The sequence below is a fragment of the Mesoplodon mirus genome (genome assembly GCF_964341445.2).
Source record: "Mesoplodon mirus genome assembly, chromosome: 7".
NCBI lineage: Eukaryota > Metazoa > Chordata > Mammalia > Artiodactyla > Ziphiidae > Mesoplodon > Mesoplodon mirus.
Window position 1 is genome coordinate 2,053,468 of NC_138983.1, and position 26,653 is coordinate 2,080,120.

The window sequence follows — 26,653 nt, forward strand, 5'->3', positions numbered from 1 at the left end:
GACATCGGGCCAGGGGGACCACAGCTCCACCAGTCCTCAGCTGCCCCTGTGTCGCCTTCTTCTTGGCCCCCGAGGAGGCCGAGAAACTGATTCTCCCTCCCTGGGGGTCAGTTAAGGCTCAAACCACAGGCCTCTGTGGACCCCCACCCCGTTCTCCCAAGCGCACCGTCCACCCGCCTTGTCCTCGACCGTCGTGTCACCCGCCAGCTCGTCCAGTCATTCAACACAGATTTACTGAGCAACATCTAGGCGCCAAGACTGTGCTGGGGGTCAGGTGACATGCAGACAATGAACAAAGAAGTAAGTCAGAAGCAAATTTTAAAAAAGAAATGATTAAAATGGTTGTGGAGAAACATAAAGCAGGCAAGAACCTGGGTGGAGGATGGATGGATGGTTGGGGGATTTTATTTTTAAATGGTCAAGGGCTACCTCACTGGGAAGGTGACATCTGTGCAAATAGTTGAAGGAAGGGTGGCTCACCTGCCCATCATCAGTCACTTACCCACGCCCATCCATCTGCCCATCCATTCACCTGTCCGTCCGTCCCTCCGTCCACCCGCACATCCATCCATCCGTCCATCATCCATCCGTCCCTCCATCCATCCATCCATCCATCCATCTGTTCCTTGTCCATCTGTCCACCTGTCCACCCACACATCCATCCATCCCTCCATGCATCCACGCCTCTCTCCAGTCACCCACTCACCCTTTGTTAACTTCTCCTGGGCGCCTGGACTCAGAGGTGAGTGAGTCAGCCTCAGCCCTCAGGGGCCCACACGCAACAGGGAGGGCAGCTCTCCCCTCCCCCGGGCTCTGGCAGCTGTCGGGGGAGGAGGTGGTGGCTGGGCGAAGCACTCCACCACATGGCATGTGAGGTCCTCATGCGGCTTCTTCCCGATCTGTGTGTCTCACAGAAAAGCTCACCATCCCCTGCGGGCAGGGCCTGGCCTTCTGCCCCTCTGGCCTCCCCCAGCAAGGCTGGGAACTCAGTAGGTGCCGCATAAATACGGGCAGGTTGGCTGAATCCTCCCTGCCTCCTCCTCCTCCATGCACCCCTGTTTTGCTGTTGGCCCTTCTCCCCAGCCTCCCTGCCTCCCTCCCTCCCTGGCCCAACCGGCTCACCTGCCCTCCAAGTCCACTCTTGGCTCAGGCCCTGCATGGGCTCTGGTTCTGCGGGGTGGACAGCGTAGCTCCAGAGGGCCAGCCCCATTGGCTGAAGAGCCAGGTCAGCAACACCAGCAAGGTGGACAAGGACCCTGGCTGGGAAATGGCTACCATGGCCTCAAAGGATCAAGCCCAGGTCTCCCATCTCCCTTCTCCCAGTGGCAGGGGACACCCGGCAACTCTCTAGTAAGGAAAAGCTTATTGGCTGGCTTATCAGATGACCCAGCACAGACACTGCCTGGACTCCTGGAGTGCACGGCAGCCTGCTGCCCCCAAAGGGTCAGCTGAGGGCAGTGGGCGGTGGGCAGGTGCCCTGGGACGGTGGGGAGGTCTCAAGTCCTGGTGATCAGAATCGGGGCATGTCGGGCCCCGGTCCTCACTCCCCAGGCTACGTGGGCCAGGCACGTGTCCTCAAGGGTCCCACGAGGCTCGGAGGTCCCTGACTTCACCCCATCAGGTCACACAGGAAACTGAAGAATCAGGGTGAGTGTCTAAGGGTGCACATTTTAGGGGTGATTTCACCAAAGAGGGCCCCAGATGGTGACCGTGCATCCTTGCTACAGTTGGACTGGCAGGCTAAAATAAACTCAAGTCAATTTCACAAGCCGTTGATGCAAATTCCCAGCAAAGATATTACAAGGTGGCCCTGCCAGCTGGAAGCTGACCCGAAACCCCAAACCTGATTTTTCTGCCCAGCGTTACTGCTACTCAGGGCTCCTGTGAAGGTGACCCTGCCAGGTGCCAGCTGCCCCGGGGCCTCATCACTGGGCTTTGGATTCTTGGGCTGGTCCCTAAGACGTCCCCTTGGAAGGGGAGGGGGAGGCTCAGGGGCCGGTGGGAGGGGACCTCAGGGTGCTTCCATCTCTGGCCACAATGCCCTTCACTGAAGCCGAGCACCTCCACCCCGCCGCCCCAGCACAAAGCAAGTGTCGGAGGCCCCAAACTTTCGTGAAACTTTTGCTTAATTTGGAGGACAGGCATTGAGCCCCGGAGAGCATCCAGAAGGGCTTTCTGTCAGCTGAGCCAGCCCTGATGGCTATCTGGGAACTTGTGAGAACAGGGTGCATGAGACCAGGTCGGGTGGTGTCAGATGACCTAACCTCAGATCAAAGGAAACATGCAGGCAGTGCCCCGTTCTCTGACCGGGCTGGCAGGACCTGGATCCCGGGCTGGGAGGGGTGAGTGAGGGGACGAGGCTCTGTGGGCAGGGCCCAGCCACCGAGTGACCCGCAGAGCCGGCCAGCTGGGGCGGAGGCATGGCCCCAGGGCGATGGCTGCCTGCCCCCGATTCTGCCCCCAGCTGGTCTCCCTTCTGAGAGCCCTGATGCCAGCCCCCAGGTCCCATTGCTCTAGGGCTGCCCTTAGGAGCGGAGATGGAATGTCCCTTTTCCCTGTGTGGTCACAAAAAGGCTTGTGTGCACACACACACGGACCATATACTGCCGTACACGCATACGCAATACACGTGTGCACCGTATCCTCCACAACCTGCCCACACACCATACCGTGCACACATGCACCCAGAGCTGTGCCCCGTGCACACGTGCACGCCCAGCTCTCAGCCTTCCTGGCCTGCCCCCAGTGTGGCACCTGGGGGAGGAGGGCGGGCCGTGACAGCCCTGGGACATCCTGCGGCGCTGGAGCCCCCACTGAGGCACGCTCAGCTCAGTCTGTCCTGCCCCATGAGACTGGCTGCAACTTGTTCCCCAGGCCGGGACAGTCTGTGCCGGCTAACTGTGGAGTGACCGTCCGACAGCCCACGGCGGCAGAGATGGAGTCAAGTCAGAGCCGAAGGATGCCCCTCGGCCTCTGTCCTGGAGCGGTGCCCAAACTTGGGGTCCTCAGTGTCCCCTGCCCGCGAGGGAGAGAGAGGAGTTGGCTAAAATGCAGAGTCCTGGGAGGGTGGGCCCTGCCGCAGCACAGATCACCCCCTGCCACCGGCCCTGCCCTCGTCCCCTAGTTTTCTTCATCTCACTCATCCCCCTGATGACCCTGGGCCCCAAGAAGGCCGGCCTCGCGCACACGGCTCTAGGGCCAGGGCGGAGCAGTGTCCGGCGCACGGCGGGTGCTCAGGGGGATGTGAGGAGTGAATGGGTGAGTGGGCAACTCAGCCGTGGGGCTGGAGGTGGCCGCCAGCCAGGAAGCCTCTGGAGGCGCAGCCCCGGCCTGGACCCTGACCTCTTGGGGGCCGCACAGCCCTCCCTCCCCAGCCTCAGTTTCCCCCTGTGTTCGTGACAACCTCTGGGCTCCTCCCACGGCTGGCCTGGCATGGGTCTGGGGTGCTGAGGGGTCTTGGCAAAGTGCTGCTGAAGGAAGGTGAGTGTGGTGCTTCCAGAATATTCTGAGGCCCGGAGATAGCCCATGGGCCTGAAAAGCAGGAAGGCGGCCTCCCGGTCCATGCATATCCAGGTAGATCCATCTGCCTGTGCATCCAGGACCCCAGGGTGTGACAGGAGCATCCCAAGTGACTGAGAGGCAGGTCCTGGGGAGGGAGGGGGCCTTCCAGTGGGGGGCCTGGAGGGCAGCTGGGGAGCCAGTGACTGGGTCAGGCGCACTTCCCACCTTTGAGCAGAGGCCCTGGAGGCCCTTTGGCTGTGCTTCCTACTCCTGCATGCTGGCCCTGCCCCCTCGCCCCCCCACCAGCCCTCTGCCCTCATTCTGGGCCCTTCCTCACTGTGCCTGGCTTCATTCCCCCCACCCAGCTCTCCCATCCTCCCCGAGGCCCCCACCAGCTCCTTTGAGCTTTCAGGGAACTTGCAGCGACCCCTTGTTGTCTGGCCTCCCATTCATTGCAGCGTCCCTGTGCCGGGGCCAGGACCCCAGAGCTGGCTCCTGCACAGCTCAGCCCCTGAACCCCCAGGTGCTTGGGCGGCTACTTATTATAATTTTTAAAATACAGAAACTTACACAAAAGTAAAGCACACAGTATCAAGACTGTATCTGCCAGCGGGCTCAACGATGACCAGTTCAGAGCAGGTTGGTTTAATCTCCACCCCAGCCACTGCCCCGCCCTCCTGATTATTTCCAAGCAATTCCCCAAAGTCGCATCATCCATCCGGAAACACCTCAATACATACCTATGGCACGTGTGGCCTTTTGCTACCCTGAAGTTCAGTGTGTACAGAGGGGGCAGGACAAATGCTTGACTCTGTCCTTTTTTCATTTATTTTACTCCTTTTCAGAATAATGAGCCCTAGCCTCCGACAAAGGGCCAGTGAAGACTTTTTAGTATCATTTTGAATGAATGCATAAAGATATTTGGTATGTTTTAATCCACACTTCTTTTGGATGCAACAACTTTTCAGCAGACAGAGAAAGTATTCTTGTTTTAAGAAAACAGCTGAGGAGTTTATGCTAGTATTCCCAATTCAAATTTAAGGATCGATTTGCCCTTTGATTTTATATATATATATATATATATATATATATATATATATATATATATTTTTTTTTTTTTTTTTTTTTTTTTTTTTTGCGATACACGGGCCTCGCACTGCTGTGGCCTCTCCCATTGCGGAGCACAGGCTCCGGATGCGCAGGCTCAGCGGCCGTGGCTCACAGGCCCAGCTGCTCCGCGGTATGTGGGATCTTCCCAGACTGGGGCATGAACCGGTGTCCCCTGCATCGGCAGGTGGACTCTCAACCACTGTGCCACCAGGGAAGCCCTGATTTTACATTTGTATCTCTTTTCTCTTGTCCTGAAAATCCAGGTTCCTAAGGAATTTAACATGATATATGTATGACACATATTACACGTATATATCATTTCAAAGCATCAATACTAATGATGTGACTCTTTGGGTTCCTTTTGTCCTCTGAGTGTTAGTGATTATATTGGTAACGTTGTGAGCTGTACCAGAGCATGATTCAGCTTAACTGAGGGACGTTCTTGCTGTTTCTAGCCTTTTACTAATACAAATAATGTCGTAACAAATAGCCTTATGTGTGTATCATCTTCTATTTTCCCCACGTATCTTTGGGCCAGTTCCTGGAAGTGGAACTACCTAGCCAGGCTAAATGATACGAGTGCTTTTCCTAATGCCACCAGGACCCCCTACCAACTGACAAGGTGCCAAGAACACCTGCTTTCCCTCGGCCCTGCCCACAGAAACTGCGGTCCAACGTCTGGATTTTCGCCAATCAGATAGGTGAGCAATGGTCTCTCAGTGTACTTTCAAATTTGCATTTTTGTTGTTGAGCATTTTTTCATAAGTGTAAAGATCATGAATCCCTTTTCCCGTGAGCTGTTCATGCCTTTCGCCCGCTTGTCCACAGGGTCGTCTATCATCTTCTTCTCAGTTTTAGATGTTCTTTATGTACCAGTGCTATTAATCCTTTGCCTGTGCAAATTCTTGTTCCAGTTTGTCACTTGTCTGTTTTGTTGATTTCAGCTATTGTCTCTGGATTTCAGCCACAGTTGGAGATGTTTTCCCTACCTAGAGCTTGTTGAGAAACTCACCCATACTTCCTTGTAGAACCTACGTGGCTTCATTTCAGCGTTTACATTGAAGCCTCTGATCCATTTGAAATTTATTCTTGTCTGTTGTGTGCAAGATGGATCAACGCTTTTCTTCTTTCTCTTTGACTCTCCAGTTGTGCGTTGGCACTGACTACTAAAAGTTCTTCCTCCTGCTGATTGGGGTGTGGGTGTGCTGACACTTCATTCACGCATGCCTTCATTCAGAAAGTATTGACTGAATGCCTGCAGGTGCCCTGGCTGTCCCACAGGCCCTGCGGAGGCGGACTCCCCACCTTCTTCTGGCTTTCTGCCCATTTGTATCCTAAGTGACGCGCTTCCCAGGAAGGTTCCATTGTCTCAGCCGCCCTGAGTCTCCACAGTGCCTGGCACAGGTTGGGACCCACTTCATTCATTCTTTCTGCACATACCAACTGTGCCGGCTCTGTACAGGCACCAGCCGAGGTGTGGGGAGTCAGGGGTGAAGGGCCGAGCTGCACTCGGTCCAACAACAAGAGCTGACTTTCTGATGAGGGAGTACGTGAAATAAATCAGCCCAGGGTGCTCAGTCAAGACCTGGGACGTGTCTCCTAGGTTATGGGTCCCTGAAGTGGCAGGCAGTTATCCCCCTGCCCAGGGCAATGTTCTGAGAGAGGCCAGTTTTTTTCTGCTCGACACCCTTTCTCCACCCTGATGTCAGGGCGTTGTGCAGGGACCCAAATGCCAGTGCAGGGTAGGGGACCTGTGCAATTCTTCTGACCCTGTCACCCACCTCTACATCACCCCCACCCAGGGAAACCTACGGGACACAACAGCAGCCCTGTCCAGAGGGTGAGGAGGACAAGGACTCCATTATCTGACACCTCTCCCCTGACCTGACCAGGCAGCCCCTCCTGCCGCGCCCCTCTCCAGAGCCCCGAGGCATCGCCTCCAGGAGCCCCCGCATCCTCCCCACGCACACGGCTCCCCATTGGGCCATCCCTGACCCACGATGGCCCCCGTGGCCCTGTCTGGCCTCCAGAGTCCGACAGCCCTATGGGCACCAACCCGACCACATTCTCTGCCCGCAGCACGCGCGCTCGCTCGGGCGCTCGGGCACCCAGGGGACGCTCGGATTGTTCGCGGGGCTAACCGCCATCCTCCTGACGTGCCCCGCCTTCCCCCTTCACTCCCACCCTCTTCTGAGTAACTGAGAGGGGGTGAAGCGGCTGTCTGCTCCCCACCCCGTCCCCCTGCCCGGGCAGTTCGTGGTCCCTGCACCTGCTGACCCCGCGCCTTCCTTCCTGACTTGGCTGGGGGCTTCTTGCAGGCCTAGCAGGTGGGCCTGGGGAGGGCGAGCACGTGGGCGTAGGCGGGGCGGAGCGAGGAGCGCGGAATGGGGCGGACCGAGCAGATGGGGCGGGCGGGGCCAAGAAGGTGAAGGCTAAAGGGGCGGACCCAACAGGTGGGCGCAGACGTGGGAGGGACCGACCAAGCAGGTGAGCGCAGTTGGGGCTCAGCCTCCGGCGCTCCGGGCGCCGACGTTGGTTGGGGGCGGGGCGTCCGGCCCGGGGCGGGGCTCGCCAACTCCCGGGACCCGCCCGCGGCCACCGCCCCCTCCCGGCCCCGCCCCCCACGCCCTGGCGGGGCGGGCAGCGGACCCGCGGCCCGGCTGGCAGCAGCGGCCGCCCGCACTGCGCCCCGGCGGCCGACTTCGCCGCAGCTCTTCGTGCCGCCTCCCGGCCGGCCCCCGCGGGCCCTGCCTGGCCATGGCCGCGGCCACCTCCCCTCCCAGGGCCGAGAGAAAGCGCTGGGGCGGGGGCCGCCTGCCGGGCGCCCGGCGGGGCAGCGCGGGCCTGGCCAAGAAGTGCCCCTTCTCGCTGGAGCTGGCCGAGGGCGGCCCGGCGGGCGGCGCGCTCTACGCGCCCATCGCTCCGCCCGGCGCCCCGGGGCCCGCGTCCCCCGCCGCGCCCGCCGCGCCCCCCGCTGCCGCCGACCTTGGCCCGCGGCCGCCGGTGAGCCTCGACCCGCGCGTCTCCATCTACAGCGCGCGCCGCCCGCTGCTCGCGCGCACTCACATCCAGGGCCGCGTCTACAACTTCCTGGAGCGCCCCACTGGCTGGAAGTGCTTCGTCTACCACTTTGCCGTGTGAGTATCGCCGCCGGCCGGGACTGGGAGCTTTCCGCGGGGCCGGGGAGGGCGTGGGGGAAGCGCTGTCCCTGTGCCACCTGCTGCCGCCCGAACCTGGTCGGAGCTGCGACTCAGATCAGCCGGGAGGGAAGGAAGGGTTAATGGGAAAAACAGAAGCAGCGGGGAGCTTGTCTGTTGGAGTTCAGGGACGTGTGGGTCTGACCCCGTGGGGGTGGGAAGCTCCCCGCTGGCGCTGCCCAGGCATGAGTTGGGGGAGCCAGCTGGGAGGAGTGCGCTGCCCAAGCAGGCCCGCTCCTCCCTGGAGGGACGGTCCAGGTGTTAATCCTTTCGCGGGAGGACGGGGGCAGGGGAGAGAGTTCCCCGGGCGGGGCTGGGAGGCAAGAGAGGGCAGGGCCCGGTGCCCCCGCTGGTGCAGCAACATCTCAGACCCTCCCCGGTCCAGGCGGGCCCTGTGGGGCGTCTCCTGGGCAAGCGGAGCAGGGTTGCCCCACAGGGCGGCAGGCCTCGTGGTGTAGCCTGAGGTGTCAGCATGGCCGTGGGGAGTGCCCACGGCGCCGCAAGAACCCAACCAGGCTCTGGGAACCCTGGGTTGAAGCAGGGGAGCCTGGAGGGGACACACAGGGTGGCGGGGAGGAGAGAGGTCGGGCCCCTGATTCCATTGGTCCATCAGAGGAAGCTGTGCGCCAGGCGAAAGCAGCGCCCTATAGGCAGCACCTGCCCCCGCTGCTTCCCAGGTGGTTCTGATGCCAGCCGCCGCTGCGCGTGCCTGTGTGGGGCAGGGCAGGGTGCGCTGGGACGGGGCCACGTGGAGCCCTCCCCCCCCCCGCTCGCGGTCCTGCTTCCCTGCTGCCTGGCCAGTGGGCTCTTGGTGTGGGGCCGGCCTCTGGCCTGGGAGCCTCGGCTTGGCCATCCCCGGGCTGACCTCGGAGGCTGCTCTGGGGCCTGCGGGGGTGACCCCCCTCTGGCTTCCCGCTGGTAGGGGCAGGTGCTCGTCCCTGCCCCCTTGGCGGGCCTGGGGCTGGGAGAGACCTGGCTGGGGGGTGTCCAGGGCCCTCTTCTGTCCCACTCCGGTAGCCACCACCGGAGCCCAGGGAGCAGAGAGGCTGCTTGGAGCGCGGTCTCAGCAGGTGCGGCGAGGTGGGGCGGCAGGACTTCGGTTCCTCGCCTTCGCTCCTCTGAGCACAGGTGGCACCAGGGTTGCTCCCCTCCCTGCGGAGGGGCAGTCCTTCCAGAGCAGGAGGGCGAGTGGTGGGGACAGTGTCCTCAAGCCTCTTCCCCACCCCCCAGTCCCTGCCTGCCGAGGTGTCAGAGAGAGCTTAGCCGTGGCCATGGCTGGTCTGCGGGAGAGGGCGGCCTTGCCCGCGGCTGCAGCGGCAGCGGCTTGTCTTGGGGTTTGGGGGAATGTTTGTGTGCACTGACCCTGAGGGATCCTGCCCTGGTCTGACGCTGGCTGTTTGAGCGCCCAGCCAACAGCTGGCTCGTGGATGCTGCTGTGTACGTGGGCTGCCTGCCGCCCAGCCCTCACCTGCTGGACCCCAAGCTCCCGGAGGTGGCCAGGGGCGGGCCGGACCCCACAGCCGGTCCTGGAGCAGACCCTGCCCAGCCGCCTCTCTGTCCGGGAACCCTATGTGCCAGCTCTGGGCAGAGAATCGCCAGGCAGTGCAGCAGTGCCTCCTCACCCCTAGGGCTGCCAAGGCGAGGGGCCTGCAGACACCCCGCTGGCTCGCGTCCTGTGGTGGCAGGCCCGAGGGTGCGCGTGGTGCCCAGGTCCCCTGGCCGCTGCAGGGCCTTGTGGAGGAAGAAGGCTTGCTGCTCCCCAGAGGAAGTCTCTGCTTACACTTGTGTTTTCTTCCTGATTCTGATTGTTTAGCTCTCGGAAGTTGCTCAGCAGAGTCTGCCTTGCCCAGCCTCCCCAGGAGCTGTAGGGCAGGGGTGGCTTCTGGGGACAGTAGCTGAGTGGCTTCCCCTTGGGGGAGGAGCTGGGGTGGCTTGGTGACCTTGGGTCAGTCTCTTCCCACTCTCGTCCCCACCTGTAAGAGGTGTGCCACAGTCTTCCGTGCAGGGTGGGTCTGCAGGTGGACCCTGGCTAGGCAGGGGACGTGGCTTCCCTGGGGCCCGGGAAGGTGCCCCCTCACCTCCAGGAGGTTGGAAGGGCCCCAGACACTCTCTGAATTGGCCAGTGTGTCCAGGGGACCTGGGCTCAAGCTGGGATTGCAGGGGCAACCTGGGACTGAGTGGCCAGAGCCTGACCGCAGCACTGAGAAAAGGGGTGGACGGTGCCCACTCTGGCCCCGGTGTTGTTCTGAGAAACGTCCGAGATGGTAGCAGAGAGAGAGCTCTGTCCTTGGTGAGGCAGATGGTGAAACGTGCGGGCTGATTGTTACGACCCAGGCTGAGCTCGGTTTCCGGCCTGGGAAGGATGAGCCCGGCCTTGAAGGGCTGGGGAGTGGGTGGGTGTGGGAGCCGCTGTCCTGCGGGCCCTGCAGGGCTGGGCACACTCTCCCAGGCACAGCTGGGGAAGCAGGCCAGGATATCCTGTCCCCCTCCTGGTCGGGGAACCCCTGCTCTGGCCAGGAGAGCGGCCCTTCCTGTGCGCGGCCGCCTGCCCCGTCTGCCGGGGTCAGGGGGCAGGAGGCTGCCCCCGCCGCCCGACCCTGCCCCTGGCCCCCAGTCCTCATCTGAGGCTCTTCACATCCCCACCGTGCGGCGGCTCCCACTCTGGCTGAGGGCTGATGGGCCTTGGCCAGGGTTGTCTGGTTAGGGAGATGCCTGGACTGGAGTGGGGCCCGGGGGCCCCATAGCAGCCCGCCCTGGCCGCTGGGCTGGGCCTCCACAGCCTCCGTCTGTAGAGGCCAGGGTGGAGGCTGCCCCCAGCTTCCGTGTCCCTCCTGCCAGGCGGGGGGCTTCCAGTCACAGGAGCCCGGAGGAACCCCCTCCTCCCTCCTTCTCCCTCTCTCTTCTCTCTCCCTCCTCCCCCGACCTCTCGGGAGCTGCAGGGTGACACGTGCAGACTCCTGTCTTCTTCCAACTGCTGCCACCCACGCAGCCTGGGAGAAGCCCCCGTGCCTCAGTTTCCTCATGCGGGGACAGGTGCCCCTCGCCCCCTCCGTCAGCATCCCCGCTGGTTGGGAGAAGCTTGGAGATGGTGGGGGGCTAAGGGAAGGTTTGGGGGAGGGCCCAGGAGTGCGTCCTGTCCCTGCCCTCCTGCCACCCTGCCTTTCCCAGGTTCCCTAGAACTTTCCGGTGGCTTTGGCGGCACCTTCAGAGCGGGTGTTAATAATTGATGGCGCTGGCAGCGTTCCCTGGCGGTTTGTTGGGCCGAGCCCGCCCGCCTTTCTGAAAGTGGAGGCCAGTTCCCTGGTCGCATCCCCCCACCCTGGCCCCTGGTGCCCATCGCACCCCAGGCAGACCCACCAGAAGGGGAGCTGGTCAGGGAGGGCGGAGGGCAGGGGCGGAGGGGAACAGGCTCTCTGGTCTCCCCACTATCCCCTTTGAGACGCCTCCAAGAAGTTCTTAGCCCTCAGTTCCCAGTAAAGCTGGGGGAATTCCTTCTGGTGCTTCTCCCTGTGTCACCTTCTCCCAGGGCCTGGTCCTCGGGTCTCCCCCTGGCTGTCTAGAGACCCCTCACTACCGCCCCAGACCCAGCACGCTGTTTCTGGACCCACTGCCCTCTGTATGTTGAGCGCCTCATCGTGATCTGGCACTAGTTGGGGGACCACAGGTGTCCCTTACGCCGGGGCCACCAGCTGCGGAGGAGGGAGCCCGGGAGACCTTGAGGATCCAAGGGAGGTGGTGGGAGGGGAGGGATGGTCCAGGGGGTGGGAGCCCCTGGGCTGGAAGGCACGCCCAGCGAACGCCGAGGTCTGGGGCCTGGAGGCCACCTGGCGCAGGATGTGGAGTGGGCCAGGCTGTGTGGTAGCTCGGCCCTGGGAGGCGTCCAGGCTTCGTGCCCCAGCGTTGCCCCGAGGCTGGGCCACCTCCCTGGGTCCGTATCCCCTCCTCTGTGGCAGGCTTGGTGAGTGTGGCACCTGCCGGCAGACTTGCTCAGGTGGGAGGGGATGCTCGCCCGTGCCTGGTTCTGAATCGTCGGCTCCCCTTGGGCTCGGTGCCCGTGGCCTCCGCTTGCACCCGTGGGGGTACCCAGGGCTGGAGGGGTGGGAGGGGCCCATTTGCACTCACCATCCCCACGCCCTGGGACCTTCCCGCAGCAGGGTCTTGTGGGGCTGGGGCGGGGGCTTTGTCCCAGGGAGGCAGACACGGGAGCAGCTGAGGCAGGCCTGGAGCACCACACCCACCGGGGGCTCCCTGCTCCACCCGGGGTGTCCGATTCCGATGCCCCGGCTTCTAAAGGTGTCAGGGGCTCGGGATCATCCTCCTCCTGCAAAAGCCGGTTCCCAGGTTGACTCTTCTGGTGTGAACGGGGTTTTTCAGGCCAGTGTGTCCTGGGGATGCTGCTGAAAGGCAGGTGTGTCCAGCAGTCAGGAGCCCCGGCCCTGGTTTCTCACCAGCTCCCAGTGCTGTGCGCTGAGTGGGGTGCTGCTCCTGATGGGGGCCCTGGGCTGAGCCCTCCCTGCCTCCTGGTCTGGGCCGTGGACCCAGGAAAACTTTGAGGCCCTTCTCAGACTGATGTTCTAAACCAGCTTTCAGCTCGTGTGGCATTTCTCGTGGCTCAAGGCCCTGCCCACGGGTGAGATGGACGGGCTGGGACGGTGTCACGTGTGGCTCCTGTGAGGTGGAGACGGTGTCCAAGGACGCCTGTGTGCAAGGAGAAGGTGCTGGGCCTGGAGGAACGGGGGCCGCAAACCTGAGGCCAGACAAGGGGTACACTTGCTGCTGGGAAACGCCACGGACGCTCACGGGTGCTGCTTGGTGCCTGGGCTCTGCTGCTGGGGGAGAACGAGGAGGAGCTCCGTCACCTGGACCCTTCAGTTCGGACTCTGCGGATCCAGGCCTGGATGGAGGGTCCAGCGGGCCGGCTTCACTCTCCCTGGGGAGGCACCTTGGAGCAAGGGGCAGAGCTTGGAGGCGGCCCGGGGTCCCCAGGGCAGGTTGGGTGACTGTCTGCACTCCCTCCTGGAGGGCAGAGAGGGCCCTGAGTTTCCCTCCAGAGGTTCCCCGAGTGCTGGGACAGCCCCACATCTCACGGAAGGCGGGGTGATGGTTGGCAAGGGGTGGGGCCCCAGCTCTGCTGTTGGGCAGGGTGACCACCTGTGACGCCATGTGCCATTTTTACACACGGCTTCTGACAGTGTGATGAGACTTGGCCTCGCGATGGTTTGTCTTCTGCTTCCTGGCCCGGTGACCCCAGGTCCCTTCTCTGAGCCCACGTGGGCACTAGCTGGGGTGAGGGTACTGGGGCAGAGGGGCAGCCTGGCTCTCCCCCAGGCCCTGGTGGAAGACGGAGAGGGACGGGCTGGTGCTGTGTGCAAATCCTAGGCCCAGAGAGGGGAGGTGACGTGCCCATGGCTGCACAGCTGGCCATGCTCCAGGCTGCCCGCCTCTGAAACCTATTGCTCCTTCCGATGGTGGGGCCAGAATCCTGGTAGGCCTGATGGCGCCTTGTTCACGTGACTCCCTCTCACCCTGGGCAGGGGTTGTAATGCTGACCCTGGGGTGGCTTGGCCACGTGAGGAGCGGATGCCACCGTTTGTCGGGGGAGGGGAAGGGAGGAGGAAGCTGCCTCTTGAGGGCAGTACGTGAGCCCAGAGAGGGCGTCCCTGGATGTGCCAGCATGGCTGGGGCACTGGCTCTCCACTCCTGGGGCTGCTACCCTATGGGTGGGTGACTAGCCTTTGGAGGCCTTTGATCTGGCTGCGTTAGGCCTCTGCCCTAAAGCCCTGCTGCCAGAACCCCAGGCTGAGGCTCAGCTCGGAGACCTCCTCCTCCAGGAAGCCTTCCCATGTTGCCCCAGGCAGAGCCATGCCTTCTTTCTTTGCCACCCCCTTGACCTGATGCTCGGAGCCCCCATGGTGGCTCAACCACTCTGGTGCTGTGTGGGGTATTAGTGTGTGCTGGTCTCAGCGCTCTTGGGCGTTAGAGGGTCCGAGTGGGTGGGCAGGGCCAGCCTGTACCTAGCAGGGATAGGCGCTCGGGACAGGGTCACCTGGTGTCTGGCCTTGGTAGCCCAGGGCCCCCACCCCACCCCCCGCCCCGAGCCTGGGCCGTGGCGGTCAGCCTGCTGCCCGGCAGCTCCGAGCCCCACAGGCAGGCTGGGCCTGATGACATCGTCTGTGGGTATTTTTATCCAGTGACATTCCTGAGCTTGGGCGGCGGGTGAGCTCAGAAAGTGGTGGGCAGAGGCCGCTGGGACCCTCCCGTGGCTACGGGAGGGTGCTGTAGGCCCCCGTGTGTTTGAGGGCGGGGGCTTTTCGGAGCCCTTTCCCCCAGAACGTCTCCATCTTCACAGTAGCCCTGGCTGGGGTGGGGGTGCCGATCCTCACTGCCCGGGTGAAGAACCTGCAAAGGGAGTGTGTCCTGAGGAGGTGCCCGAACCCCCGTGCAGAGCGCGGTCCCCCCGGAAGGATGGACGCGTGGCCCAGGGAGGTGACACTGCCGTTGCCTGTGGCGGGCTCTGAGCACAGGAGGACCGAGCCGTGGTCCCAGGCGCTCCATGGCGGGGTGTTGGCTCCACGCGTCAGAGCAGGACTCTCCAAACACCCCCCGATCTGCAGGTGCCGTTCCGCCTTGCAGGGGCTGGGGCAGCGGACGCCAGGGTCCGCCCCGCCCCCTCTCAGGCTCTGGGCCTGCTCCCCGCTCCCTTCTCTACTCAGTGACCTGTGGGCGGGGAAGCAGGCCCAGCCACTTGGCTCGTGCCACCCCCGGAAAGCTGCTCCGCTTCTGCCTGGACGTCTTACAATACTGATGTTCCCGGCATCGTGCCTGGTGTGTGCCCACTGGCCCCTACCCCCCCCCCGCAGAGGCTCCCTCCGCCGCATCCATGAAGCGCCCGACGGTCACCCCTTCAGACTTCCCGAAACACTGACCTCACGCCTGCCTCTCACCTCGGGCACCCTCCCAGCTGCCCCCGCCCACCGGGTACCAGTTCACTGGGGAGCAGGAGCTGTGGACGTCCCCCTGTGTCTCTCAAGGGTGGGCTCCCTTCTCTCCTTCCTCTGAAAACCATGCCCTTGAGCGATTCCTCCACATCTTCCTGCCGAATTTGCTGCGGAGTGCCATGCAGAGATCTAGAGAAAGTCAGAAAAAGAAGCCGAGAGTCCCCCACCCTGCCCCCGAGTCTGTTCAGCCCTGGAATGCTTCTCCATGTGGAGATGCCAGGCCACGCCGGGACCCCCACTTCACCCCACCCCGGTCTAGGCCAGGGGCTGCCTCCTTCACTGCCAGGCTGATCGTAACCCTTCCATCTGGGAGGGGCCTGCAGAAGGAGCCCTGACCCAGAGGGCCCCACCCGGCAGAGGGAGCAGCTGGGGGTCCCCAGGGCACCCAGAAGAGCTTCAGGTGGTGCCTGAGCAGCCCCGGAACCACGTGCTTGGAACGTGTCCGCTTGACGGGTCACGTGGTTTGGATTTCTGTTCCAAGACATCCGCAGCTGGTCTCTCGCAAAAGTCCCATCCGCGTTCTTGGCTGGGACGGCTCAAAATGTTATAAAACAAAGCTTGGGTAGTAAAAGCACTGTGGCACTGACATGTGGACAAGCAATAGAACAGAATTAAAAATCCATGTATAGACTCAACTGCGAATGAATGTTTAGCCAAAAATATAAGCAGCATCTTCAACCAATGGGGAAAAGTTGGGGGGTTTCTAATAGGTGATGCTTCAGGAAGAACAGGTGAGGCTGGACCCGGTCCTTGCACTGCCCACTGGGATGGACCCCAAGTGGTCGGAAAACCACTCAAGTACCGCAAGGAGGCTCGGGGGACCCTCTACAGTGCAAAGGCGAGGGTGGGGAGGCTTCTCTGTGACTCAAAAGCCAGTGCATTAAGGAAGAGGCTGTATGAGAAAGAAGTGGTTTTTGCGTGATACCACCACCTGGTGAGCAGTAAAGAGACCGGTGGAAATCTGGGGGAGAGACTGTGGCACATGCGCCGGGTTAATAGCTCTAAGATAGGAAGCGTTTCTGAAAATAGAGAAGAAAAAACCCAGTGACCCCACAGAAGACAAGCAAGAGATGTGAGCAGAGTTCACAGAAGTGGCTGGTGGGGTAGCCCTTAAACGTGTGAGAAGATGCCAACCCACTCACTGTCAGAGACACGCAGACACGGGCTTCGCTGAGGTCCCTCCAGGCTGGCAGAAATCCAGAAGCCTTTATAGACATATGTAGCTGGCGGCCGCCGAGGCTCTGGGAAAGCAGTGGTCATGTTACTGGAGGGTCTACAAAATGGTAGAATCCGTGGGGAGGAGGATTTGGCAACATCTGGCACAGTTACGTATGCCCGTACCCTCGGGCCCAGCAATCCCACTTCCAGGGGCCTATCTTGAAGAGATCGGCAAAAAAAAAAAAAGAGGAAAGTACACCTGTGCAAGGCTGATTGTTAAAGCGTTCTTTGTAAAAGCGCAAGATGGAGAACTCAGATGCCAGCCTGTAGGAAGCAGGTTAGATCCGCTGCGTGCAGAATATTGTGCAGGTGAGGAAAAGGGACAGTGCAGTCTTCACGTGCTTTTGTGGAGTGATTACCAGGAAATATTTTTACGTGGAAAAAACCCCGCCACGCACACACAGTGGATAAAAGTATAACATGCTGCTGCTCCTCTAATTAAAGGGTACGCTAATATACTTACTTTATATTAAGAAAGAAAAGCAGTGGAAGGATAAACCGAAACTTATAAAAAGTTACCTCTGGGTAGGGGGACATGACAGAACCCAAATGTCTCTGAGGATGATTAGATGGTTTTATAGATTTGACTTTGGAACCTTGTAAATAGTTCCCATAACTTTAAATATAAAAGCAACTCCTGATCTCGTAAATCCCTAAATAAATCTTAACGAGAAAAAGAAGTTCTTCAAAACCGAAATGAAACAAATGACCTAGTTTGCACTGGGGTGGAAGAATCCCTAGAAAGGTCTTATCTCGGGGGACCTGTTGCCGGTGGGTTCAGAATGAATGGAGCTGGGTGTGTGCGTGCGCGCTGTTTTTAGTCATGGTGTCGCGGTTGTGATGGGATTTGTTTTATTATTCTAAGGCCCTTGCATGGGAATCATGGGGTGAGGCTACTGAGGAATTCTGTTGGTGTCGCTGAGAGCTGGGATGATGAGCACAGACGGAGCCGATGAAATTTAGGTGATGCTGAGCAAAACCCTCCAGCCTGCATTTGGTGAGAAGCATCAACATGTGTTCACAATGATTTTGTTTAAAAACTGCTTCTCTGGGGCTTCCCTGGTGGCGCAGTGGTTGAGAGTCCTCCTGCCGATGCAGGGGACACGGGTTCATGCCCCGGTCTGGGAAGATCCCACATGCCGCGGAGCGGCTGGGCCCGTGAGCCATGGCCGCTGAGCCTGCACGTCCAGAGCCTGTGCTCCGCAACGGGAGAGGTCACAACAGTGAGAGGCCCGTGTACTGCAAAAAATAAATAAATAAATAAAAACTGCTTCTCTGTTTACATGAAAGGGCTAGAAAGAAGGGCTGGCCCATTGCTATGAGCATCCCTGGCCCCCAGGTTGTGGCCCCCAGGTTGTGGCCCCCAGGTGCCCTTTCCCCGGAGGGAAACCAGGGGTCCCGGAGAAACGTCTGCATTCAGGTCTGGGGCAGGAAACATACAAGCTGAGCCTGGACCATTGCGCCACATGGGAAAGCAGGAGCGGCGTCAAGGCCCCTGGGGCCACGTCTCAAGGACTTGGAGTCAGCTGAAGGACATGCCCACTGGCTGCATCACGATACGTCGAGAGTAAGGCCCTCCTCAGTGGACTGATGGCCTGATGAGGAGCTTCAGTCCCAGGCTGCACCCTGCATCCATCTGTGGGCCAAACCAGCAGCCGCCTTTGGAGGATAATAGGGAGGCCGCTGGTTATTTTGAACCCCAGCAAGTAAAGGGAAAAGACACAGCCCGGGTCCTGCTTCCCCACATGCAGCTGCACCTCAGGGAAGCCACATAGCCGGTGAAGTCCTGCCTCTTTGGGATCCCGGCTGATGCCTGACCAGGCGACTCGGGGGCTAAAGCGTCACCGTGGCCTCCTGCTGGGGTCGTGGGTTCGGCTTTGAGTCTCACGGCTGCTGAGGTCTCCAAAGCGGAGACAGCCAGACACCCTACGCCTCTGGAATTTTTTGCACAGAGACCTGCAATCAATCAGTTACTTACAGACTCATATCAAAACCCTATCAGTGAGTGGCAGTGAAAGGGCTCTCACTGATTCTGCATGATGGCGAGTTGTATAGTGATTTCATGATATGTTACAGTGTAACAATAATAAAAATAAAGTGCACGATAAATGTAATGTGCTTGAATCATCCGGAAAACACCTCCACCCCACCACCCCCAGGTCCATGGACAAATTGTCTTCCATGAAACCGGTCCCTGGTGGCAAAAAGTTTGGGGACCGCTGACCTACAGGACAAGAGGCCTGATTTCTTCAATGAATAAATGAGCAAGAAAAAAAAAAAAAAGAGGGTGTGGGAACATATAGATTGAAGGAGTCCATAAGAAGCGTTGAGGGATCGGTTGTGACGTGACCTTAGGTCATGATTAAACACATTGGAAAAGCCTTGTTTGCAGTCACCTTGTTCAGGGACACGTGCCTTTTTGCCACGAGTGTCGCTGGCCTGTGGCTGTGCCGTCCTGATGTTTCATCCACAGGGTCTGAGTGGTTCCCTCCCTTCCCAGGCACGGACAGGGACTTCAGGGGTCCCAGGGGCCGTGGAGCAGCCTGGTTAGACCCAGCTCCCTGACTCACCGAGGCCCCTCGGCCATAAGATGGGGGACGGAAGAGATAGGAGGTCCTGCCTCTGCAGTTGGGGGGAGGGCCATCTCTCTCAGAGGAGCGCTTGCTCCCAGGCATGGCGCGTTCTGGTTTCTTGTTTGGGGTCCTTGTCATCCTTGTCCACTGGCTGGGCTGAGGCCCTGAGCCCCTTCCCGTGGACGGGAGCCCTGCTGTCGGAGGGAGGCCCCGTTCCTCTGTGGTGCTTCCCAGCCCCTGACTCCCAGCTTCCCAAGTCTCAGGAATTTGAGACCTGTGGTTGCTGTGGAATAAGGGGAGGGTCTGGGACCCCTGGGCCAGTGCAGGGCACAGTGTGGAGTAGGTGCCCCTGAGGGATGGGTGGGTGGGTGGATGGACAGACAGATGTAGAGATGGATGGTGGATGGACAGGTGGAATGATGGATGGATGGCTGTGTGGGTGGATGGGTGGACAGGTGGCTGGATGGCTCCACGCGGGTCCCAGCACCCACCAGGTATACCAGTCAGCCATCTGCTGTCCTGAGAGGGGCGTTCTGGACATGGTCTGTAGGTGGTGTGGCTTTGGCCACACTTGTCCCCAGTGTGGTTGGGTGGACCGGCTGTTGGGCCAAGCTAGCCAAAGCCCAAGACCTAGAAAGTGGCAGAGTGTCCTCGGCGGGGAGACCTAGGCCTGCCGTCTTTCCGGGTTTCCCAGACCCAAAGGCCGTCTCTGTGGGCACTGGTTTGGGAAGCCATGGGAGCCGTCTGTGGCCTGGATTCTGGGTAAATGGGGGTGTGGGTGGGTCGCCATGCTGTCCCTGGGGCTGCCCGGCTGCCGTGCACGAAGTGGACGTGAGTGTGGCTGGCGGCAGGGCCGGTGCCCGAGCTGCGCTCTCTGGGGCTGAGTCTCAGTTCACCTCCGCCCTCTGTCTAGTCCCGTCGTGGACCTTGCGCCGGCCCTGCGGGCTCCCAGCGAGGGCCTCAGTTTCTAGGCTGTGCACACGGAGCCGTGTGCGGTGTCAGCTCTGGTTGGGGTGGCAGCCCTCATGGCTCACCCCACCACATCCCCTGGAGACCCCGCCGTCACCTCACGTGGCCGTCCTGTGGGTGCTTCCTGCTCGCCTCCCATGTGCCCCGGGGGTAAGGGTGACCCCACCGAGAATCAGACAGCTCGGGGAGGCCGGGCGGTGGTGAGGGACCTGGTGGGGCAGGCAGGAGGCCAGGAGTCCAGGTTTCTGTGGAGCGCGGCCAGCAGCCATGCGGGGTCCTAGGGGTGAGGGTCCCAGCCTGGTTTGAGACCCTCGAGCTGCTGAGTGGGGGGAGAGGGGGAGGGGAGGGGGAGGGAGGGAGGGGATCAGGGCAGATTCCAGGAGGCCCCAGTTTGCGAGTGATCAGAGCAGGAAGTCCCGACACATGGCTCTGTTCCTGGCCTGTCCCTGACCTGCCGTGCACCCTGGGGTGACCGGGTGACCCTCTGTGTCCCTGGAGAGGCCTGTCCCTACCCCACCGGGCTGAGGATAAAACAGGAGATGGGGCAGGCGAGAAGCCCCCAGAGGTGGAGGCCGCTTTCTGCCCTCCCCCATCTGGCCCCCTGGATCAGGGCCCAAGGTCCCGCGTGCAGCTTGGCGGGGGCGTGGGCACCTCCCGGGCAGCACTGGAATGTTCTGGCTGCCCTTGGCACGAGGGGGATGGGCGAGGCTGGGGGCTCTGCGGGCCTTTCTGGCCTCGTCCCCAGGACAGGCCCCACCTCCGTGCTCTTATCAAGGTCTCTGGCAGACGGCCCGCCACCTCCGAGTCACGCCGCCCCGGGGTGTCCGTGGGCCTTTCCAGCCTCTTTGGGCAGGCGGTCCTTTGGGGCGGGCTCTCCGTGCCCTGTGATGGGGTGACTCGGTGCTTGCTCAGGGACAGTGGAGACCGTGGGGCTGAGGTTGAGCCGGGTTTGGAGGACGCGAGGCTCCGAGCAGCAGCCTCCCACTTCCTGCGACCCCAGGAGGTTGCCGGGGAGGGCGTCAGCCCCGTGGCAGCTGGCTGGGCCCCTGCCTGTGCCTAGTCACTCCGGGGTCCATGCCCACGGGACCACCTCCCCAGGAATTGCTTGGCAAACTCACCACAGGGAAGGTGGGAGCCAGCGCCCTGGGGGCCGCTCGTTGGGCATGGGGTTTGGTTTAACAAAAGGGGTCCAGGACAAAGGGCCCTGTCTTTCCAGCAGGTAGCGCTGTTGAAAGGACGGCACGAGGCAAAGCGGGGTCAGGACGCTGGGGGACACTTTGGGACAAGTACAGCCTGGACGGGGTGTGACAGGAAGGCAGTGCCCCCTGGCAGCAGACGGCAGGCCGCGCGCTCACCGGGGCCAAAACGCAAGGCCATGCAGGTGGGGGACGGTCCGAAAGTGGATGCCAAGGGGTTCCTGGTGCTCAGCCCTGGGTGTGGGTTCTGGGTTGCAAGTTTTAAACTTTTGCTTCTATGAATTTTCTACTTTGAAAATACCGGTCGTTTAAGAAAATAATAAAGTGTCGTTTCTATTAAGATAAGCAGCAAAGCACACCCCAGGAGGGTCCGGGGCCCTTGGTCCTTCCTGCGGCTGAGAACCCTCAGTGGGTTGAGCACGGTGTGGTGCCAGGGGGGAGCCACGGGGGTGCGTGCCCGGCGGGTCTGCCTCTGCCTCCACATCGGGCCGGGACAGGCCTGGCTCCCAGGTCCTGCCCTTGGGGAGATGGCGGGATGGGAGTTGCCAGGGTGGGCAGGGCTGCCGTGTAGGGGACGCCAGCTTCTCTCACGGGATCATGATTGCACGGCCCATGTCGGGGTCCCACTCGGCCCAGGTCTGGGGTGACCTGGAGGGTAGACCTCGGGGGGGTCCTGCCCAAAGACAACAGGAGCCAGCTGTCGGGGCGGAAGTCCCTTCAGAGGCCTCGGGCCTGGGGAAGGACAGCAGGCTCACAGCGCCTCTGTGGCCCTGACCCACGAGCCCAGCCCGGGAACCTGGTTGCCCATCCAGGAGGGAGGCCCAAGGCCCTCGCTGCAGCCGCAGCCCTTGGAGCGGTTCCCTGTGATGGCGGCCAGCTGCCCTCTGCCCAGCCACGTGGCCTGAGACCGCTGATTCCGCCATGGCCAGGCCAGTCGTGGGGTCTGAGTTGGAGGGAATCACACCCACGGTGGGGGGGGGGCAGCTGATGGCCCCGCAGCTTGTCAAAGTGGGTGCAGGCCCCAAGGGGACAGACACAGGGTCACATCATTGGTGGGGGGCAGGGCTGGTGTCGAACCCCATCCCGGGACTGTCCCTTGCTTCCCGAGTTGCTCTGTGCACCCTCCAACCTGTGCTGGCCACTCACCCTGGTCCTGCTCACCCCAGGGATCCTGCCCTGAGGGGCGGGGGGCCTGCTGGGTGTTGGCGTGGCTGCTCAGGGCCGCTTTGCCTGCTGGTGGCCGGAGCAGGCGTCCTCCTTCATGGATGTCCCCAGGGTGTCTGGGCCTGAGTCAAGGATGCAGGCCCCGGGCCCGGTGCTGTGTGCAGTGTGGCCCAGCCTGATGGGGCCGGCGGGCCTTGGTGCTCTGCCTAACACCATCGCGCTGCTCCTGGGAAACTCCTGGCCAGGAGCTTCTGGGGTGGGGGGTTTGAAGGGGTGGCCTCTGGTGGCCCTGCAGCCCGACGCTTGCTTTGTGGGACAGGGCGGGTGCCGTCGGGCCCCGAGCCTGGGCAGCGCTTCTGGAGCGGGAAGGTCGTCCTCGGCTCGACGGGCCTCGGCGGGAGCCGAGCCGCCCCGGGTGGTTCTGGATTTGGGTGGTTCCTGGTGGCACCTGCCTGGCTGGTAACACGACCCGTCCTTCCTAGGGAGCTGGGTGACCGCACCAGCGTTGCCTCCCTGGGGTGGGGACTGGGTGTGTGGGCACCGCTCCCTCCAGTCCTGGGCTGAGGCTGAGACCACGGGTCGCCCCAGGGGACTCAGGAACTAGTTGGTGAGGCCTCTGCTCAGGACGTGTTGCCAGTGAGGCTGGACAGTGACCTTCCTTGTAGGGGAGGTGCAGACACACTGTGGCCCTGGGTGGGGGGGACCAGGCCCCGGTGGCAGAAGGGGCCTCCGAAGGCCAGGGGACGCCTTGGCTGAGCTCCGGCCTGGACGGCCACGTGTCGGTGGGGAGGCCCCCTCCCAGTCCTGTCCCCTCTGTCTGTGCTGTCCCTGGCGCACCTTCCACTTTGCAGGAGTACAGTGGGGGCTTGCAGCGTGCAAGTCCTGGAGGAAAGGGGGCACCAGGCTCCTCTCCGGTCCTGGGGCCGCTGTCCTCAGAGGGGTGAGGGGCTGGCAGTGTTGCCGTCCCCTGGGCTTGTCCTGGAGTGTTTGTCAGGTGGCACTGTGGGCGTCTGCCTGGCCTCGGGGCTTGGTCTCTGGTGTCAGCCTCGCCCCAGGGAACACGACCCGGACCCGGAGGCTGGAAAGCCCTTTGGGAGCTTACTGCTGGCAGGCCCTACCTGTGGCCGGGCTACAGGAATGTCGAGGGAGGGCGCTGCCCGGAGGGGGAGAGCGGGGCAGGGGGTGGAGGTGGGGGAAGTGTTCCTGCCTCTAGGGCAGCTGGCGGGAGGGGTGCACTCTGTGCCCCAGCCAGGTTTGGCGTGCTGGCGGCTTAATCTCACAAGGCCTCAGCTGTCTTATCTGGATCAGGGATTGTGATAGCTTTCGGTTTATAGAGCAGGTTCCTCCGCCCCCCCGCCCCCCCTCCCCCGCCTGTGCTCCTGACATTTTAATCTGGATCATTCCCTGGGGGGAGGGGCAGCCTGTGCTCTGCAGGGGGTCTGCAGCATCCCTGACCTCGGCACCCACTGGATGCGAGTAGCGTCCGTCCCCCAGCTGTGACAATTAAAGCATCTCCAAACATTGCCCCGTGTCCCTGGAGGGCAGAGTGCCGGGTTCAGAACCCCTGCTCGCAGAGGAAGTGTCGGGGATCAAAAAGGTCAGCACACGGCAGGCCTGGAGAACACCGGGCAGGTGGACACCGCGTGCAGCCCAGCCGGGTGCAGGGGTGCCATCGCTGCGGGAGGGTGGTGGTCTGCTTGAAGGGTGGGCCCAGTCCACAGTCAGCAGAGCCAGCTGGCCTGTTCCCCTGGTCCCACGGGATCCGTGCCTTCTGCAGCGGGGGGCAGACACGGGAGAGGCCCTTGGTGCTGATGAAGAGCAGAGCTGGGAGGGGACGGGGCTGCCCCGGGGCTCTCAGCCCCATGGGGACAGCTGGCCACGGGCTGCGCGCTCTCAGCGTGGTGTCCTGCTCGGGATTTAGGGACATACATCCAAGCCAGACCCCGGGACATCCTGAGATGACACTCACGGCCCTCGGCCGGTTGGGGTGGGGTCGGCATCCACGCTGGGGCCCACGAGCCGCCCAGCCCTGGAAAGGACTCGGTCTTCAGCTCTTGCCCGCCCTCTAGCTGCCCCGCGTGTGCCTTGGGCCTGGGCCTGAGCCCGGGCCTCCCTGCAGCCCCCAGCCCCCTCCCTCTGTGGTGTTCTGGGTCTGCAGTGCTGTGTGATTTGGGTCCCAACTCAGCTGAGGCCTCGCCCCACAGCTGCTCCCCTGGGGGACTGGCCTGTGCCCCGGGAGTGCCCAGCGGGCAAGTGAGGCCCGATGGACCCACACTGCCACCCTGTCCCTCCTGCCCCGGCCGTACCCTTTGCACTTGACCAGCCCAGACGCCGTGGCCCACCTGTGCCCTCTGCAGCCAGCCTCCCAGGCCCCCAGAGGGGCTGAGGGTCCCTGCTGGTTGCTCTGGGAAGGTTGGGGTGATAGTGCCAGGTCTCTGCTGCCCCCACCCGGTCCCTGCACTGCTCGGGCACCCCAGGGGCCCGCCCCACACCCTCCAGGGCCAGTACTGAGCAGGGGCCCGTGTAGCCAGAGGTCTTCCTGGGCTGCGGGACCCTGTGCACGCTGCAGGGGGCCGGGTGGGGCTGGAGCCTGAGGGAGGGGCTCTCAGAGGCCGCAGGAGGCGAGAGGGGCCAAGCTGTGGCCGGAGAGCTGGGCAGGGCTGCTCGGCTGGCCCGGGGTCGTGGGCAGTGAGTTTGCCCCCCGTCGCGGCTCCTGGGGTGAGGCTGAGCTGTGGACACCCTCGGGTCTGGTGGGAGGCGGGTGCTGACTGAGTCTGCCCCGTCCCCTCGTCCCTGGATGGGTGCAGGCAGGACACAGTCCCCTGGCCTGGCCCGGCCCCCGCAGGGGAGGTGGTGTGGCCAGGGGGTCAGCCGAGGAGCCCCGGAGGAGGGCAGACACCATGTTAGGAAGTGGCCCTCGCAGAGGCCGTTGAGATGATATCAGGGTGCGGCGGGGGGTGGGGAGGCCGGCCTCAGAGCCCGAGACAGGCCCGCTTCTGCCAGGCCTCGTACTGGGTTGCGTGCCACGGGCCCCGTCTCAGAACCGCTTCTTCCAGAACAGCTTTATTGAGATATAATTGACACCCGATCAACTGCTCTGAAGTGCACAGCTGGAGCAATCTCAGCATGTGCGCCCCATGAAACCGCTGTCAGCAGTGTGGGCACATCCATCACCCCCAGAATGTCCTCGTGTCCCTTTGTGAGCCCTCCTTCCTGCCCCCCCCCACCAGGCCACCACCCATCTGCCTCCCGTCTCGGCAGGTCGGTTTGCGGTTGGTGGGATTTTCTGAGAGCGGGGTCCAGCAGCCAGCACTCTGCCTGGCTGCTTCGCTCACCATCCTCTGAGCTTCATCCTGATTGCCGCGTGTCAGCGTCTCACCCCTTAACGGCGGGGGAGCATCCCACCCGTTGTTCACCCACCTGCCTGGCAGTGGACATTAGGGTTGATTCCAGATTTGGGCTGTTACAAATGAAGCTGCTTTTTTTTTTTTTCCTTATTTATTTACCTTTTATTTTTACTTTGAAACTCTCTGTGGCTCCTTTTTCTACTGGTCAAATTCTCCACTGTATAATTATAAATATTCTACTACTTTCAAGCTCTTATGTGATTCACTCTTTACCACTCCCCACGCCCATACTTTTCTTTTTTTTTTTTTTTGCGGTACGCGGGCCTCTCACTGTTGTGGCCTCTCCCGTTGCGGAGCACAGGCCCCGGACTCGCAGGCTCAGCAGCCATGGCTCACGGGCCCAGCCGCTCCGGGGCATGAACCCGCGTCCCCTGCATCGGCAGGCGGACTCTCAACCACTGCGCCACCAGGGAAGCCCCATACTTTTCTTTTTATTTGTTTATTTTTAATTTATTTTTGGCTGTGTTGTATCTTCAGATGCTGCTTTTTGAAAGATGCGAAAGGTTGGGTTGTTTGTTTTCTACTGGTGAATTTCAGGAGTTCTTTATGATATTCTGGAGGCAAGTCCTTCATCACCTGTGTGCTCTGCAAAGATTCTCCCTGGCTTGTGGTGTCTTTCAGAGAGGAAAAGCTTTTAATTACGGTGAAGTATGATAACACCTGTTTGTCCCTCTATGGACTGTTGTTTTGGTGCTTTGTCTAAGAAATCTCTGCCTAACCCGAGACCCAAAGATCTGTGTTTTCTTCTAGAAGTTGTGTAGTTGTCGGTTTTACGTTAGGCCTACGTCCGTTTTGAGTTCATCTCTGCGTCAGGCCTCAGCTGTGATGGAGGCTTCCTCCTGCATGTGGGCTCCCAGCCGTCCGAGCGCCGTGTGAAGGGCCCTCCCTCTGCTCCCTGACATGCTCACCCCCAGGCGTCCTCGGCACTGGTCCCTGACGCCGGAGACTAATATTCAGGACCCTTGGCTTGCACCTGTCCACCTGCCAGAGCCCAAAGGCAGGTACCGCAACCCCCATCTCACTCCATACTCGTGAGTTCTGGGACTTGGAGGGCCCGGTGGCCCTGATGGTCCCGGATCCGGGTTCTGAGCACCGCAGTGCATCTCAGCCTCGTGTGTGTGTGGGCACATGTGTGGGTGTGTGTATGCGTGCGTGGGTATGTAGACACGTGTGTGCATGTGTGTGGGTGTGGACACACGTGTATTTACACGTGTGTGGGTGTGCATACAGTGTGGGAGCGTAGGTAGGGGCGGCGCGTCCTTTGCTGGTGGGGGAGAGCGGGAAGAGACGGGAGCGCCCCTGAGGCCAGCCTGTGCATCT

General features: G+C 61.6%; 1 protein-coding gene across 1 annotated transcript in view; it reads left to right on the top strand.

The window, feature by feature from the left end:
- Positions 1–7,307: 7,307 nt before the first annotated feature.
- The window catches only part of KCNQ1 (potassium voltage-gated channel subfamily Q member 1), a 350,394-nt gene continuing 331,048 nt past the window's right edge, over positions 7,308–26,653 (top strand). Inside the window, exon 1 of the mRNA XM_082629545.1 lies at positions 7,308–7,748. Coding sequence (XP_082485671.1) covers positions 7,369–7,748 — 380 coding nt within the window. The 5' untranslated portion in view covers positions 7,308–7,368. The remainder of the gene's footprint in view (positions 7,749–26,653) is intronic.